Here is a 19,639-nt window from a genome sequence, read left to right as displayed (position 1 = left end):
CGGGAAGTTCCTGGGCTGAACCGTGATGGCTGGGATCGGATTTACAAAAATATGAGCAGTGGTTCGATTAATCGTAACCATGTAATGGTGCAATTTAATTTTGTGCATAGATTATCTCTCTCTCCTGTGATAGTGGCTAAAATGTATGGAAGACAGAGGTCAGTTTGCCCTCGTGGGGATCAAGAATCTGCCTATTTCATTTACTTATCCTGGTCTTGTAGATACATTAGAGAATTTTGGCAGGAAGTTTATGAATGTATTAAGAATAAGTTGGGGGTTTTGCTTCCTTTTGATATTAAGGTGGCTATCCTTAATGATTTAACGTGTCTCACTTGTCCAACTGGCAAGATTAAATGTATTTCTAAAGTACTTTTACTTGCTCGAGTGATAATTGCATGAGGTTGGATGGCTAGTGCCCCACCTAGTGTTACTAATCGGACTAACTTGATTAATAAGGTAAAGAGTTATGAAAAATGTTTTATTTCAATCATAGAACATTGGTCTAAAATATGGTCTGAATGGAATTAAATTTTATTTTTTCCCTCCCTCTCCATCTCTCCTCCAATCAGTTAGGTAAAAAGGGGAAAGAGGGGGAGGGGAAAAGGAGGAACAGGAAGGGGTAAAAAAAAAGGGGGGGGGGGAATTGAAAATTAGTTTATAATGTCTGAATTGGAAATTACTTTCTATTTATGGATTTTTAAGTGTATTTTGTATTAATAAAAAAAAAGTGTGTATACAGAGATAGCTGTCACTGATAGCTGTTCATGGGGGAGGTGTTATCAGTAATAGCATTCTCTGTGTAAGTGTGTATACAGAGATAGCTGTCAGTCACTAATAGCTGTACACGGGGAGGTGTTATCAGTGATAGCATTCTCTTTGTACCGTAAGTGTGTATACAGATATAGCTGTCAGTCACTGATAGTTTGCATGGGATGGTCTTATTGGTGATTAATAGCATTCTGTGTGTAAAGGTGTATACTGAGTTAACTGTCAACCTGTGTAAGTGAATGCATTTTCTAACTTAAAAAAAACATTTCACTGTTATACCAAAAGCAATATGGTCCACCAGTAAAATTTATTTTGGGGGCCCACCTTACATATACATTCAAATATAATAAATATTTTAACAAGTTTTTTATATGAGCATAGGCTGGTTGAGGTGATCTGCATTGAATACATGGTTGTAGAGAAGTAAATCCACTGTGTTATGTGACACTTTTGCAGGGGGTGGGAGACTAGGGACCCACCTTGCTCAGGGGCCCACCGGGGGATTCCCCTGTACCCCTGTGGGCCAGTCCGAGCCTGTGCGTGATCCTCCTTTCATCAGTTGCTTGGTGCACACCGAGGTAACTAGGAGCAGCACTATATGTGCAGGGTCTGCTCTCCTGAATGTAGATGTCCAATGGCATAGAGGTTTAGAGTAGGTTCTGTCTGACTGAGACCACCTTATTGCTGGTAGATGGGCACAGATGTGTTTTGATCAAAATATATTGGCGGAGAGTCTCAGATTTTATCATATCAGAATAAGGGCTTAGTCCTTATATATCATTTGCATCTATTGTTTTAGTGCATTATTTTCTTAGATTTTTCTAGTGTATTTTACATCCAATTTTTGGGAGTCCTGGAAGTGTATCAGACATTTTTGGTATAAACAGTTGAGTCATAAAAGGTTCAGTTGGTCATACCCCTTTAAGTTTATTTTTGGTCTTTGAGATTGGTTCAGTCTGACACTGGCCAGAAAAGATTGTACATCCCTATTTCAGATGGTCAAACCCTCTTTAGATTATAGCAGCTGATAGAAAACTAGGTGGTGAGGAATCGGTGTAAGTGATTTGGAGAAGATTTGAAAGGGTAAACTGTCAAAATTTGTCACCCTAATGGGGGTCCATATTATCTTTACTGTGTGGCTCCTCTTTTCTGTGTAGCTCAGTGTTGGTTCATCTTAACATAGTACACGTCCACACATTTAGATGCTTCCATATAATGAAATTGCATCCAAAGATTGCGATTACAAACCGTGGTGTGCCAAAATAAAAGTAATCAGTGAAAGTAATATACAGTCAGGTCCTCTATTCACCACCACAATCGATTTGAAATGAAACAAACCAGATGTGCTTTAACTGTAGACTGTCAGCTTTAATTTGAGGGTATTTACATCCAAATCAGGTGAACGGTGCAGGAATTACAACAGTTTGTATATGTGCCTCCCACTTGTTAAGGGACCAAAAGTAATGGGACAAGTGGCTTCTCAGGTGTTCCATGGCCAGGTGTGTGTTATTCCCTCATTATCCCAATTACAATGAGCAGATAAAAGGCCCAGAGTTAATTTCAAGTGTGCTATTTGCATTTGGAATCTGTTGCTGTCAACTCTCAAGATGAGATCCAAAGAGCTGTCACTATCAGTGAAGCAAGCCATCATTAGGCTGAAAAAACAAAACAAACCCATCAGAGAGATAGCAAAAACATTAGGAGTGGCCAAAACAACAGTTTGGAACATTCTTAAAAAGAAGGAACGCACCAGTGAGCTCAGCAACACCAAAAGACCCGGTAGACCACGGAAAACAACTGTGGTGGATGACCAAAGAATTATTTCCCTGGTGAAGAAAACACCCTTCACAACAATTGGCCAGATCAAGAACACTCTCCAGGAGGTAGGTGTATGTGTGTCAAAGTCAACAATCAAGAGAAGACTTCACCAGAGTGAATACAGAGGGTTCACCACAAGATGTAAACCATTGGTGAGCCTCAAAAACAGGAGGGCCAGATTAGAGTTTGCCAAATGACATAAAAAAAGCCTTCACAGTTCTGGAACAATGTCCTATGGACAGATGAGACCAAGATCAACTTGTACCAGAGTGATGGGAAGAGAAGAGTATGGAGAAGGAAAGGAACTGCTCATGATCCTAAGCATACCAACTCATCAGTGAAGCATGGTGGTGGTAGTGTCATGGCGTGGGCATGTATGGCTGCCAATGGAACTGGTTCTCTTGAATTTATTGATGATGTGACTGCTGACAAAAGCAGCAGGATGAATTCTAAAGTGTTTTGGGCAATATTATCTGCTCATATTCGGCCAAATGCTTCAGAACTCATTGGACGGCGCTTCACAGTGCAGATGGACAAAGACCCAAAGCATACTGCAAAAGCAACCAAAGAGTTTTTTGAGGGAAAGAAGTGGAATGTTATGCAATGGCCAAGTTAATCACCTGACCTGAATCCAATTGAGCTGCATTTCACTTGCTGAAGACAAAACTGAAGGGAAAATGTCCCAAGAACAAGCAGAAACTGAAGACAGTTGCAGGAGAGGCCTGGCAGAGCATCACCAAGGATCACATCTGGTGATGTCTATGTGTTCCAGACTTCAGGCTGTAATTGACTGCAAAGGATTTGCAACCAAGTATTAAAAAGTGAAAGTTTGATTTATGATTATTATTCTATCCCATTACTTCTAGTCTCTTAACAAGTAGGAGACACATATGCAAACTGTTGTAATTCCTACACCGTTCAACTGATTTGGATGTAAATACCTTCAAATTAAAGCTGACAGTCTGCAGTTAAAGCACATCTAGTTTGTTTAATTTCAAATCCATTGTGGTGGTGTATTGTTAGAATTGTGTCTGTCCCAATATTTATGGACCTGACTGTACATGAGTTAGTTTAAAGGGAATCTGTCAGCAGTTCTGACCATGCTAAACTGCTGACAGCACTAGGTGGTAGCTGGGGAGAACATTTGTTATTAAGCAGCTGAACAAGAAAAGAAGCGAACATATCCAGTTGGGACCCGGGTGGAAGAGCCCGTAGCCTATATGAGAACAGTGGAGACGGCAGCATTGGCTAAGTGAGGGACAGGTACTTATTAAATGATTTTCCTTCCACAGGGCTGAAAAAAGAATGGATTTTTTTTAAAGTTAGGAGAACAAAAAAGATTGAAGTATTTCTATACTTTGATACAGTTTCTATACAGTTTCTTATTTATTTTATCAGGAAATGTGTATTATAACACTGCAGAAAAATAAAAGCATAACTATAATAAAAGTTATGAATTGGACTACAATGCTTAATAGCGCATTGGGAAAAAAATAAAGGAAGCAAATTACAGACATTACTATAACTGCAGTAGATGTTTTCCTGTGTCAATTCCTACTGTGCTTTCTTAACAGAGAAATTGATGGAAAATATATTTTAAGCCTCTCTGACAATTTCACTCCTCTGCCATGTGATTTAATCATTGTTCCTGCAGAATGATTTGTGAATTTCTTCTAAGTTCCATGACAGCACTTATCTGCAATGTTGCTACATTGTATTGTATATACTTACGTAATGAGTAGTAGGTGCTAAAGAAAATGATTTAGCTTTTTCATCTTGACGTTAATGTCTGTAGGTTTGGATTTTTCTTTTAGAGGTATCCGTATGTAATCAGCTTTAATTGGGAAGCTCAGATTATTGAGGCGTTGCGGCCAGTTGGTTAGTAGAACATTTTAAGAGCAATGAAACTGTACTTGTATGAAACTAAATAACTAAGCTCTGAATATAAAATATTATTTAATAAGATTACAAGGAAAATGGGTGCCTACTATGATACCAGGAATCTTTGTGGTGCTGTTCTGTAAAATGTAGTGATATATGAGCAACTGACCTGATGTCTTATCCTCCAGGGTTTGATGATTTGCAATATTAGAACATCTATTTTTTTTTACAACTTTGCAAACTTTTGTTCTCACACTAAAAACAAGCAAAATAAGCAGATAAAAAGAAGTGAACTAAAAGTTTCTGGCCATTAAAGGGGTTGTCTAGAAACTTGATGCTGACAGTCTATCCTTAGGATAGGTCATCAGTATTAGATCGGCGAGGGTCTGGCTCCCAGCACCCTCAGTCACCGATCAGACGTTTGAATGGGCTCAAATCTGACCAGGCACATCCCCATGCATTGTATAGTGGCTGTACTGTATTAACTTGAATGGGACCGAGCTGTAACTAGGCCATGTGACCGATGAATGTGACATCACTGACCTTCAAACAACTGATTTTGAGGGTGATGAGAGTCAGACCCTCATCGATCAGATACTGATGACCAATCAAGAGTATAGGCTTTCAATATCGGAATGCAGGACAACCCCCGTAAAATGCCTTACTCAAGAGCTCATCATAATCTGGTACCATGATCTAGGTGAGAGGAATTACTTATCTGTATACACATCTCATCCATGGATGAAGAATTTATATGGGAATGAGACGCTCATCAATGCTTAGCAGACTACAGAATTTGAGGACTCTAATGACTTTCTGAGCAGTGATAAGTGGCCACCCTCTCCCCAGTCTCAAAATTCTGTTTTCATTGTTGAGTATAGTAAAAGAGATCATGTAGGTATGACTCCTTGGGAAAAATCTGGCATTTTTGGGCTAATTTGTCATTTGGACAGTTGTAGATTACAGTTTTACTTGCAGACACTTTCCTCTCCTCCTTGTGTAGTATTTTTTATAAGAAATTTTTCTTAAAGTATAGGGAGCTGGCTGACAATACATGGGGAACGAGATGCTGCTGAAATGGGATCAATATATCACCTTTCCCTGATAAGATATACAGTATTACAAAGTTTCATATGGTTACATTTACTACTAATAGATGCACAGTGTAGGACTGAGGTGCCTAGGGCAGTGCAATACATTCTGGACTGATTTTGGGGACCCCTGCACAGCTACATGAAAATACTACCCGACCCCTACTCACAAATCACTAAAACATCCAAAACACATTTATTTTAAGTAGTAGCCTGCTAACTAGCCTGTGCCTCAGTCTGTTCTGTCCTAATGCCCCTGTCAATATCCTGCTGACGGTCTCTTAGCTATGTGAGCCAGTAACACATATCCACAGTGTCAGTCTCTGCAAGGTGATTGATTATGGGGGCCTCTGCAATGATGTCGAGACGGCAGGTCAGTGGGGAAAGAGGATACTAGCGGGTCTGTGCTGGTCTGGCCTCTATGGCCGCTACACAGTGGATGGAGCCTTCTGCCTCCGGTTCCACCCACTGTGTAGTTTTTGCCACTGGCAGCTGCCTAAAATAAACGGTGCTTGTGTAGGGTATAGGACCCCCACTGAACTATCCTGAGGATAAATCATCATCAAAGTGCCAGAAAACCCATTTAAATAATCTACCCTTTTTATGTCTTTTTTTTTTTACAGATACATAGGGTGGTTGGGATTAGAGATGAGCGAATCTATTCACAGATTCGGAGATTCATTCCGAATCTCAGTTTTTTAGGCACCAAATCAAACCCAAATCTTTTCTAGTTTAATTTGAATTAATTTTGTAAAACGGAACTCAGCTCATAAGCAATCAACAGTGTTCTGTCAACACCAGGTGGGAGGTTATTACAATCAGTTGCAGCCAAGCAATAACCGCAGGTTACGGCGGCAACAATAAAAGTAGATACAGTTACACCTGACGCTGTAGCAGACCAAGAGGACGGGTGAGGGAAAATGAAAAAGCAAATAGCAAAAAAATTTACAAAATGAGATTAAAATCTGTGCTTTAGAAGACTAGAGGGGGTTATATACCAATTGCCAGGCCAATTGGAGCAACTTTGGTTCAGAACAAATAGATTCAGACCCGAATCGAACTTTTTGAAAAATTCGTAGAATACGAAACGAAACGAATCTTGGAAGATTCGCTCATCTCTAGTTGGGATGCTGTATGGCCCCGAGACCTAGAAGGGGATTTAGGCACAATTATGCTATAGAGCCATACAATTGATCTGTTTAGCTTTGTAGCCACATTTTCATGTAGAAAAATTCACATGTAATATAGAGTCAGAAGTATGTTATACAAATATGTTCAAGCAATGTACTTATCTTTGTATTGAAAGCTGTGTAATGGAAGGAATTGTTTACCTGCTTAGTGGGAAAAACATAAAATGAACGCAGCAGCAGGGAACCTAAATGTTTCCTATGAGATGCCAATATAAAGCAATGTATCTTAGGTTCTCTTTTATATAACAGAGAGAATACAATCATTGATGTTGTTAAAATTGCAATTATAGTAGGTGAGTTGTCAATGTAAAGTTGTAAAACAAATGTATGCGGCATATTGAATATAGTGGAACGATACAGGACAGCTAAATTACAGTATACTGCCGTTACTCAAATATGTTCGGTTTGTCATTATGTGCGACAACTGACTTGACTAGAAAATTGAAAATTACAGGAAAATTACAAATTACACCAGTGAGAACTGAAATTTCTGGAGGGATCGAAGTTATGAAAATGGTTTTATTCTTTGATCATTTTCTTGACAAACACCTATTTTTTATGTCTCTGTATTGCAAACTGTCAGTGTTAATTAAAGGGGTTTCCCATCTGCAAGATTTATGGCATAAATCAGTTCTTTTTGTAACTTACTATAACTTCTAAAGACCCGAGTGAGAAGAACCTAGACTTGATGTGACTGCCTAGTGGAACAGGGTTCCTGAAGGTGGAACGCCCACCTATCAGACATACCCTGTGGATATGAGAGGGAAACACTTCTTTGATAGGACACTAAAAATATTTAATCTCACAGCCCCTCCCTCTCCCTAATTGACAAGGTCGGGTTCCTGCATAGTCATCTCACCTGGTCCTGTCAATCAAGAAGAAGTGGGAGATGCTGGCAGAGGAAGCTGGAGGAGTAAGGGTGCACAGAGTAGTTGGGCCCCACCGTTGGTGCATCTAACTGCTTATTTGCATATGGATTATCATTTTTTTGCCAGAATAAAACAATGGATCGCTAAGTGAAAGGTATCATTAAATTTAGCTGGGCTACAAAGGAGATGACCTATGCTATCAGACTTGTGGGCGTTTGACTCCGGGCACCCAAACTGATCAGATGAATGACTTTAATAGGACTTACAATAGCTTTCAGTACTTTGCCTGTCATTTTATGTCGTGCTGCTGCTCCTTCAATCAGATGATTAGTGGGGGTGCAGGGAGTCGGACCCCCACTGATATGATATTGATGACCTATGCTAAGGAAAGGCCATCAGTTTTAAAATGCCACCATTTATTAAAGCTGCCTACCATTGCTCCCTGTGGTAAATCTGTTTTGATATTGAGTTGCTGTAAGTTGCATCCTGCATTGAAGCCTTGTAATGTAGGATGTAGGAAGTGTCATTGGTAAGAACAAGAGGCGTGGCTAGTGTCACGTGATATGGTCAGGACATGCCTCACTGCCCTAAGGCATGATGGGACAGCAGTCATATGACAAACCAGGAAGTAGGATTCAAGCATGGGGGGGATACGAAAAAACTGCAAACGGGCTATATAAAACAAATCCAACCCCTTTAAGTTGTGGAAACCCCTTCAACTTTTTTGTGCAGATTATATTTACATATACATGTAAATGAGCAGGGCACTCAAGGAAAACCGTGACCATGTATTTAATTACAATGATAAGTATTTATTATTAAATAAAAATGAATAAACAAGGTAAAGTTGATAAAACAACAGAATATATAACATGCAATAAACTTCACATCAGAATAATCGATTGCAGATCTAATAATTCAATTTGACCAACTTCCAAATGATCGATATCTGATCGAATATACTCCAGTCCAATATTGGTATCCAAGACACACTGTCAATAATTCTGATCGTTAATAACGAATCCAAGAAAGTCCTGCAATGTTCCAATTTAACACAGTGGCGTCTCACCACAACAGCGTGGGTAGCGGCGTCCCGCTACTGAATAGCTAGCAAGTGAGAATGATCCGTTACCTTTGTAGCGACCTGATGTTCGTCCGAAATTGTCACATGAGCCTTCAGATGTACTCACTCCCAGAATATGCCTTTTGATGTTTGTAGCACTATTCAGTCAGGATATTGAAGACGGCTCACTGTTCGGTTGCGGTCGATTTGTTGATATGGTAAACGTCTCAATACAGCAATGGGGTGTAGCACCAGACGCGTTTCGGGGTTCAACCCCTTCCTCAGTGGCATGCTTCACCCCATTGAAAGACTCCTCTTTTATACTGAACTTTCTTTACTTTGATTGGTCCCAATTTGATCGTCACATCCTGTTTGCCAATTAACTCAGATGTTCTCCATTACGGCTCAACCATGGATGCAATGATATATGGAATACAAAGGGTTATATAAAGAAACAGTAGAAAAAACCCTTTTAAACATCTTTAGCAATTCAACATGCTACTGCAATTTCATCCAGTTATACATTACTAGTTTCTACATTATTTAAAATAAAAATAAAAATAATAATAAATATAAAAACGCATCCATGCAAGTTAATTAAAAACGCATATATGCCGCATCAACACGCAACTTGCATGGATGCGTTTTTATATTTATTATTATTTTTATTTTTATTTTAAATAATGTAGAAACTAGTAATGTATAACTGGATGAAATTGCAGTAGCATGTTGAATTGCTAAAGATGTTTAAAAGGGTTTTTTCTACTGTTTCTTTATATAACCCTTTGTATTCCATATATCATTGCATCCATGGTTGAGCCGTAATGGAGAACATCTGAGTTAATTGGCAAACAGGATGTGACGATCAAATTGGGACCAATCAAAGTAAAGAAAGTTCAGTATAAAAGAGGGGTCTTTCAATGGGGTGAAGCATGCCACTGAGGAAGGGGTTGAACCCCGAAACGCGTCTGGTGCTACACCCCATTGCTGTATTGAGACGTTTACCATATCAACAAATCGACCGCAACCGAACAGTGAGCCGTCTTCAATATCCTGACTGAATAGTGCTACAAACATCAAAAGGCATATTCTGGGAGTGAGTACATCTGAAGGCTCATGTGACAATTTCGGACGAACATCAGGTCGCTACAAAGGTAACGGATCATTCTCACTTGCTAGCTATTCAGTAGCGGGACGCCGCTACCCACGCTGTTGTGGTGAGACGCCACTGTGTTAAATTGGAACATTGCGGGTCAGGACTTTCTTGGATTCGTTATTAACGATCAGAATTATTGACAGTGTGTCTTGGATACCAATATTGGACTGGAGTATATTCGATCAGATATCGATCATTTGGAAGTTGGTCAAATTGAATTATTAGATCTGCAATCGATTATTCTGATGTGAAGTTTATTGCATGTTATATATTCTGTTGTTTTATCACCTTTACCTTGTTTATTCATTTTTATTTAATAATAAATACTTATCATTGTAATTAAATACATGGTCACGGTTTTCCTTGAGTGCCCTGCTCATTTACATGTTCTTGTGCTTTCTTGTATTGAGTGAGTGGTCTCAATTTGCAGGAGCACCTGGTGTTGTTTCAGTGCCTTAGTGCGACATTTTTATTAATTTTTCAAGTATATTTACATATAAACTGTAAAAATTATGATTAAAGGTAAAATAGCTTTTAAATATAAATGTAATATGTAATGGGTGCCTTATGCTGACATGTTTCTTAATTTTTTCAGTTGTGCTTCTCGATACAACAACAGCCATTGGAGAATTAGGATGGAAGACATATCCATTAAATGGGGTAAGGATTCTGTTTTTATCATATTTATTAATTATAAATGTTCCTGGATTTGTTCTACCCAATACACAGGTACACTCTTTTTCTACTCATTCGTATTATAGGTTGTCCACATCGCTGTATATATAAGCTGCATATCTATTTCCGTGGACAGGAGTGGATCCTATCCTGGGAGATCATAAAGAGTATTCCCAAAGTAGAAATGAGTTGTTTGCATTGTATGTTGATTCTGTTCACCTTTAGGCCTCTTTCACACTACCGTTTTTTTTTTTTTTCGTTTTGCTGGCCGTATACGGTCCGTATACGGAACCATTCATTTCAATGGTTCAGCAAAAAAAAAAACTGAATGTACTCCACATGCATTCCGTTTCCGTATTTCCGTTCCGTTGAAAGATAGAACATGTCCTATTATTGCCCACAAATCACATTCCGTGGCTCCATTCAAGTCAATGGGTCCGCAAAAAAAAACGAAACACATACAGAAATGCATCCGTATGTCTTCCGTATCCGTTCCGTTTTTGCGGAACCATCTATTGAAAATGTTATGCCCAGCCCAATTTTTTCTATGTAATTACTCTATACTGTATATGCCACACGGAAAAACAGAACGGAAAAACAGAACGGAAACACAACAGAAACAAAAAAACGGAACAAGGGGTCCGTGAAAAACAGACCTTAAAACACTGAAATAGCCATACGGTAGTGTGAAAGAGGCCTTAATTTCAATATGTTAGAAAAATAGAAGAAAGTGTCTATCCGGAAAAAAAAGGCAAATATGTTCATATGAAAGGTCGATCAATGTTGTTGATGGTGGTGGGCCTGTTTCTGTGACTTGAGCGTGGATTGTCCCTCAATGGGGATTGGACAACAGAATCAAAAAGTACATAAATGGGACAACATATTGTATATGAATCAGGAGGGACCTGTTTCCGGTCTTCAGCGGGGCACCTTGTCTGTTACATTCATATGTCAGTATGTTATTAAAAGCAAAGTTGAAATGGTAGATATCAACATAATGTTTGTGGCCAGCATAGGCTAGGTTCACATCTGCACCTCGATATCCATATTTTGTTTCCTCATACGAAAAGAAAAATGAAAATGACAGCAACTCCAGATCCTTCAAATCATTACAACAATGGCGCTCGACCGACTCCATAGACTAAAATTAATGCTGTTGAGTTTCTGGAAATGTGTCAGTCGTTTTACCAGACAAGAAACTGTAGCATGCAAGCTATTTTTTTCATCAAATTTGATGGCATCTGCATTGAAAGCTCATGACGGAACCTGCAAAAAGGATATAAACCCAGCTTTGGGCCTCATGCATATAGCCGTGTCTGTATTATGGTCTGCAAAAAGCAGATTCGCCAAATACGGATAGCTTCTGTGTGACTTTCCTATTTTCAAACTTCCATTAATAGAAGGTGATGTTCTTGAAGAATCAGGCCTTCTCTATAATTTGCAGAACAGCCCCAAAGATCCACTCCACTTCTAGGAAGAGTATGTAGCAACAGTCTTAATTTTCTCTGTTTTTAGACTGATGTACCCCCAGATCTTTAGCAATGCTTTTGTAGCTTTTTCCAGCTTCATATGTCTCTATAACACATCTTCCAGGTCTTCTGAAAGTTGTCTGCATCGAGTCATGATTAACAGTGGCCAGTATTTTTTCAGAACACATTTGCCAGTAACCAGGCTTTGTGTGCCTTCTCTTTAAGGGCTTTTCTGAGTGTTTTATACTGATGACCAATGTTCAGGATTGGTCATCAGTATGTGATCGGTTGGGGTCTGACATCCGACACCCTCACCAACCAGCTGTTTGAGGAGGCCACGGCACACTTTAATGTGTTTAGCACCTGTGAAACCCACACTTCCAATCTCTTCTGCTTAATTTAAACACCTTTTGCAAATTAGCATTAACACCTCCAAGATCACATACGTTTCTTCCTGCACTGGGGATATTTTATTCATTGTGCTCAATAAAAGAAATGAATGGCATGACTGTTTGTATGCTATTAGTTTAGATTGTGTTTTTCTGTAATTATGACCAAACTGTTCTAATGGGCACTTACTATATTCTCTTCTACGAAAACCACATCATCTATAACTTGGGGTTGGGGGGTGTTACAAATAGTGAAGCCCTGATTTATGTTATAGAGGACACAACAAAAAGTAATTTCCCTTTTTTTATTAAATTACCACTCACCGATTACCATAATTATACTTAATTCTTATTAAGAAATTTTTATTTTTGAAATTCTTGATCACAGTGGAGGCATATTTTAAGGGTCCAGGGCATGAATGCACCATCAGCAACAGCTACTGCATATCATTCATAATGCTAGTTTGTTTTATTTATTATAGTCAGCCATATAGCACTGACATATTCCGCAGCGCTTTAGGCTGGGTTCACATCACAATTTTCCCTTCCGTTTAACGTATATAAAAAAAAAGGAAAATGTTAAATGGATGCTTCAGACTGATGCCATACAGTGGCATCCGTTCACCATAGAGTTCCATTGTAAAGAAAAAAAAGTATAATATAATTTAATATTGTAAAAAAAATGCATACTTTTTTTTTACTGGACTGTGCAGGATACAAGAATGTGGTGTGCTGCGTTTTTGCATCCTTTTTTTGTTGTTGTAACGTATATGTCAAACGGAGGCATAAAATGTGATGTGAACCCATCCTTGCAGACATTATCATTATGCACTGTCCCCAATTGGGCTCACAATGTAGGTTCTCTATCTGCATGTCTTTGGAGTGTTGGAAGAAACCGGAGTATGTACCTGGAGGAAGTCCACGCAAACACGGGGAGAACATGCAAACTCCTCATATAGAGAAGTGGGACTTTTCAGTGCCCATCAAACCCCAAGGCTCAGGTTCAACCCCATTTGATTATGTTTGCGTCATGTTTTCCTGAATGAAGTCTGGCTATTTCTATTATTGCATCTTAATGTTACATATAAAGGAAATATTTGGGCGAAATTTTAGTGAAGTTGAAAATTAATAAACACATCTTGTGCTTTGCTCAGGCAGCATCCTCTTCAGACCTCATACATTTCTCCCAAATTCTCCCGTTCTATGTGCCTTTCCGCTTGATGGAACTAACCAGATTGGGAAAAATGCTGCATTTTTTAGTGTTCTTTGCTAAGTAACTCTAGCATCTGGCTATTCAGACTAATGCCTTACAAACATATGGCCTACCCGCATCCATGTGTAGCACATATTTATAATTTTGCTACGTAATTAGGCTGCACCGATAGAACAAATCCCAATTATTGCTCTTAAAAATCGATGTTGCATTGACACTTCATGTGTACTCGAGGCGGACAGAGTAACATTAGTGTACCTTGCTAATAAATAGTTAAAGGCATTATAACGAGGAGTTATTTATGACATAGGGAGCTTCAGTGATCAAAAGACTCCAGTACAATTTAACATAACTTTCAACTCTCCCTAGATGACTGGACATCTTAATGAAATTATGTGGCAGCCAGGCAGCGTCGCTGGCAGTCTAATTCAAGCTCAACTGAAAAGCCAATATTAAAATCATATTAAAATCAAACTAATTTTAAACACTTCCCACTGCTTCCAAATAGTTTCTTCCCCTGGCAAGGTCATATATGACATCATATAAAGCTACAATTAGCAGAGAGGATTTAGTTTTTGCACCAGGCTGATTATTTGTAGTAATCTTTAATCAATTGTACTCGCGGTATCCTATATTATTAAAAAACACAATCAGTATACCCCCTAGAGTGCAATTGATTTGAGTACCAGGCAGAAATTGGCCATTATATATCACATACTTCCTATAAACAGGCAAAGAAGTGGAGGATTGCTGAAGACTTCTAATTAAAGACGAGCTTTAAAGGACATCTTGACCCAAAATGTTACATTTACATATGGGAAGGCAAAACGCTCTTCACAGAGACATGAGAAGCAGGCAAGACATCTTAGATTAAGTTATACTTTGAAGAGTTTCCAAAATGATTGCTTGAGTTAGAAATGGAAATATTCTGTTATGAAGACAATTGGTTGTACTGTAAGTCAGAACAGAAAGCTGTGTACATTGTGGTAGTGACTATTGAGGTCAGGGGCAGACAGGCCCACAAGAGTACTAGAGGATCCTCAGTTGGGCCCAAGCTCCGACAATAATAGACTTCTAATAAAAACAGGGCCATTGAGGTCCTATATGCACAGATGGTGGGCGTTCAGAATAATTTCCTCTGGTGGTCCCAAGGGACTTCAATCCGATGCTGATTCAGGTGTCGGCTGATTTGGATCCCTCTTTTTGAAAGAGCCTCTCCATAAATAGAACTACCACTACTGAGACTCAAGTAATCAGCTGTAATCTGTGTGGGTAGCTCACTGCATTGGTTCAGTTCCCCTGCAGCAGCACCACAGGATGAGTTAAAGGGGTTGCCTTTAATGTAGTATAGCGAATTACCGTATTTTTTGCTTTATAAGATGCACTTTTTTAAAGTGTCTTATAAAGCGCTCATTAGTACCGGAGGACCGGGAAGCGGTGAAGGCTCTGTACTCACCGCTTCCTGGTCCACGGCTGTTGGCTGTGCTGTGGCTGCGCTCTGTGACCTCACGCTGTGCGTGTTGGGTCACAGCACAACCGCAGCAGGAAGAAGACAGAGTGAGCTGGAGGTGAGGAGTGGCTGCGTCCAGGAGCAGGAGGTATGAGTGTTTATTTTATTTTATTTGATCTGTGGCATGGGGGCTCATAAATTACATGGGGCTCATAATGGGGGCTAATAAATGGAACTGGGGGCTCATAATAGGGGGCTAATAAATGGACACTGGGGGCTCATAATGGGGGCTAATAAATGGAACTGGGGGCTCATAATAGGGGCTAATAAATGACACTGCGGCTGATAAATGGCATGGGGGCTAATAATAGAGGCTCATAAATGGCACTGGGGCTCATAGATAGATACTCCATCCATTTAACCTTCTACTCCATCCATTCAGGGGATTGGGACTTCTGTTTTCATGATCATTGGGTCAGACCCCCACTGATCGGATACTTTTTCCCTATCCTGTGGAGAGGGTACGAGCATGTATTGTGGGAAAAATCCTTTTATTATGAATGACACAATATGGTGTTTGAAATAGATTTTCTAAACCAGACAACCACTTTGAAGTCTGGAGGAAATCAACAGTAACATTTAATTTATTCTACATGTGATATTGTCAAAAAATTCCAAAGTCTGACTCTTTCTATCTGGTACAAAACTACAAAATAATATGAACGTTCACCAGTTTCACAGGACCAGGAACCTAAAAGTGAGAAAAGAGAACCAATTATGAGACTTCTCTGCTCACAAATATGTATGGCATTAGCATATTTTATTTTTTGGATTGTCTTCTCTACTCTTTCACGTAAATTTGATTTGCCTATGATTGCATGAACATAATAATAATCTGATGCCTATTAGGTCTCAATAATTCCAAATTAAAACAATAATTCCATATAGAGTGCATAAAAAAAAAGGTGCTGATTGTATCAAGTCAGATGCTAAAAGACGTGTTCTGTCTCTACTTGTCAAGCTGGGATATGACCAGTGCCCCTTATGCGTGACCCTATTTCTTGAAGTTGCCATAATATCATCACATCAGGCATTCTTGGTACCTTCTTGGTTTAATGTATCCTTTCCTTCGTCATCTATTCCATCCCGTCATCTTCTGTTTGTCTATTATCGTTCATGTTTACTTCCGTGTCTGGTTCTTATCTCCTATATCTCACTTTCCAAAAGTTCCTTTCACGATTAAAGATCTTCAGCTAACTGAACTGTCACAACAAGCCAACGAGCTTCGTATTCATGATGTATCATCGTGGTGCATTATTTATTACTTGTGTTGTGAAGTGTGAATTTAAATGTCTTTATTATCAGTTGCAGTGTCCATAAAAATACTCGCACCGTGGAAGTGCATCGAGACCACATAAAATATGGTACATTTACAGCTAGGTATAAGATTCAAGCTGATGCAGTCAAGTGCAGTTTTTGCCTTGCCTGCCTATAGTTCAGGGTAGCAATGTATTGTCCATTGGTGCCCTTTACACTAACGCTAGCAGATGACCTCTGCCTTCCATTAGCACACGGGTATGATCTACAGTATTTGTGTCTTATTTGATCCAGGCATTTTAACCACAGTTGCATCTCTTATGATTCAATTAAACCTATGAGTTTTATGGTGAGCAGTTCAACATCTCCATTCACTTTTATTAAATAATGTTGTGCCGCCATTAAATGTTATTTTAATATACACATCATGAAAAAAGTGTGACTTTTGTAATTTACTGCTCCAAATGTGAGATATTCTCTTTATTATAATGGAGCCCCCCTGTGGTTTAATCTGTATAGTAAGGTGCATGTCCACCTACTGAGGTGGTTGCACATGCTCAGTTCCATCCTTTAACTGCTGCTAGCTATCTATTAGAAGCTGTGATAATTACAGGAAGAGAGCTGCAGCAGAAACGACATACCCCCTAAACAAAAAAACATAAAATTGTTGCAGAATATTTTTTTTTTTCCAATTGCCCCACCCTGGATTTTTTTTCAGTCTCCCTGTCACGGGTGAAGTTGCAGATAGCTGGAACTAATAAATAAACGACCGACTGGCTTGATCCCAAACTAAGGAGCATATAAGTGAGCCCTATAAAACCCTAAGAGCTCTCCCTGACTGCTATGCTCATGCAAGGGTCTCAATGGTAGACGATTGCATGCCCACGTACCTAAGACTGTGTTACACCTAAAAACCCTATAATAGTGAGGGGACACGACCACCGGCTCCCTGCACTTAATACGGACTGAGTCAGGGTCACCTAGAATCAAGCCAGCAAGGAAACACAATAAAGGAAAAGACTTATCTGAACAAACAGCAGCAGCCTCCAGCAGTGAACACTTCATCCAGGTAGTAGTATAAACCGCAAAGTTAGGCAGTATGGGAGGGAATATAAAGGAAGACAATTAGTCTAAATAAGTGACACCTGGGAGAAGGAAAGAAGATGACAAAGTGAAACCAAAACAAAGAACATCATACAAGAGGTAGAGAAGAACGTCTGCCGGGCCTTCTCACAGAACTGGCAGTGACACTCCCACTACATTATATGCAAAAGTAAATGGGGTTATTAGAAAGTACAACTTGTCCCTCAAAAAAAGCAAGCCCTCATATGTTTATGTGAATGGAAAAATAAAAAAGTTCTGGTGCTGGGTAGGCAGGGAGTGAAATTTTTTTTTAAGCAAAAATGGAAAATCACTGTGCCAGGAAGGGGTTAAAGGGATACTTTGGTCGTAACAAGTTGTCTCCTATCCACAGGATAGGGAATAACTATAAGATTGCTGGGGTCTGACCATTGGGACCCCCACCGATCGTGAGAACAGAGACACAATATCCTTTGAGCTTAAAGTGGCGCCATTCATCTCTATGGGTGTGCCAGAAATATGGTAGCTGCACTTCCTGCACCGATCTAATAGTTGTCCTGTATCCAGTAGATAGGACATAGCTTGTTACAACCAGAATACCACTTTAAGAGTTTTGGATTCTGATGATATTCCGCTATAATATATTACAGAGGAGTAATTATTGCTATTTGTTAACAGAAGCAGCATCTCTGCAGCGTGTCTGTCTGTCTAGCCTTTAATGCTCCATTAGTTATACAATATGTGTTACGTGAGGCTTAGTGAAAGCCGGCTGTGCACCCCGTGTGTGTACATAACAAAATAGATTGTTTTCACAAAAATGCTTGCGGTTTTCCTTTATTACTGTTCTCCTCAGGACTTAAAATGTGCTGTCATAGTAAACTTTGCTGAATTATGACTCATAAGTTGTTCTTTTTTTCTAAGCTGTCATGCAGATGGTAATTAAGGGGAAAGATTTACATTTATAAACTGGCGCTGGAGATGACATAGGTATGTGAAGCCCTCATTAGCATTCTTTAGGCTCTTTTTTTTTCTATAGCAGAAAGGGTTTGGTTTTTTTGGCAGCTGAAATTGATTAGCACTAATTGAAAAACTTATTGCAAATTGCTATGCTAATCGGGGTAAATCTAGTCCGAGCAGGTAGAGCAGATAAGAAGCTAAAATTATTTCTGGGTCTGTGCATTTGTTATTTTGGCTTCAGTAGACACTGGTATAGAAAATGCATCAAGGCCTCTGATTTCATCGATGAGCTTAGTGCTGTTGGGTGACTTAAAGTTCTACTTGTTCAGTTGTTACAAATAGGAAATGAGAATGCCATTGTACCACTGACCGATCATGTGAGAGGTTATAAGAAGGACTAAGCTGCGGGGACTAAAATGTTAAAGCATACCATGGTTTCCAAAAACAGTTTACATGGTGGCTGTGCTTCTTTGTAGAACCATAACTGTGAAAGAAGAGATCTTTTTTGGGCTTCCCTAATGTCATCCTCAGCCATATTATTCCCTGGTTCAGCTGCACAGCTAGATGCATTTCTCTCAAAGGCAAGGGGCATCACTTGTCTGAAGAATCTGTCAGTACTGTGTGCAGTGACCTCACCTCCCTTACTTTCCGCTATGTTTGTTTTCTTCTTGGGCTATTTTCATCTGCAAAATGGACCAGAATAGGACATCTTCCATAATTGGTGGAATGGGAAAAAAGGATCTTCAAAAAAAGACTGATGTTTGCATGGCCCAACAGTAATCGACCGGTCAATGTGCCATCTGCAAAATGTTCATTAAAGAGGCCATTTATATCCAAGTATTACACAGAACATACAGACAGATTTACTAATCCTAAAGATGTGGTAACCTTAGACCGGCTGTCTAGACCTGTACCAGATTTATCGTAGGGACTCAGGCTCAATGATAAATGTGGTGCAGGGAGAGACAATTTTCTCGGACTCTATACTATTGTTCATGTACGTGGACGTGTGCATCTGTGATGCCGTGGAAAAAGTAGGATGGATCCAGCTTCCCATAAAAACCTTTTTCTTTATTCTTGTTGCGGTAAAATGACATAAATGGACACCACAGTCTACGCGTTTCGGACAAAATAAATCTTAGTCCTTCTGTCATGAATAAGGACTAAGATTTATTTTGGCCGAAACGCGTAGACTGTGGTGTCCATGTATGTCATTTTACCGCAACAAGAAAGAAGAAAAAGTTTTTTATGGG

The 19,639-nt window shown here is 39.3% G+C and overlaps 1 protein-coding gene across 1 annotated transcript in view; it reads left to right on the top strand.

Moving 5' to 3' along the window:
* LOC122931874 (ephrin type-A receptor 6-like) overlaps nt 1–19,639 on the top strand; it is a 275,273-nt gene that overhangs the window by 96,855 nt on the left and 158,779 nt on the right. Inside the window, exon 2 of the mRNA XM_044285926.1 lies at nt 10,432–10,496. Within this exon, the coding sequence (XP_044141861.1) occupies nt 10,432–10,496 (65 nt within the window). The remainder of the gene's footprint in view (nt 1–10,431; nt 10,497–19,639) is intronic.

This window comes from Bufo gargarizans, chromosome 3 (assembly GCF_014858855.1).
Source record: "Bufo gargarizans isolate SCDJY-AF-19 chromosome 3, ASM1485885v1, whole genome shotgun sequence".
Taxonomy (NCBI): Eukaryota; Metazoa; Chordata; class Amphibia; order Anura; family Bufonidae; genus Bufo; species Bufo gargarizans.
The sequence above is the reverse complement of the archived record's forward strand: the minus strand, read 5'-3'. Positions and strand labels throughout refer to the sequence as shown.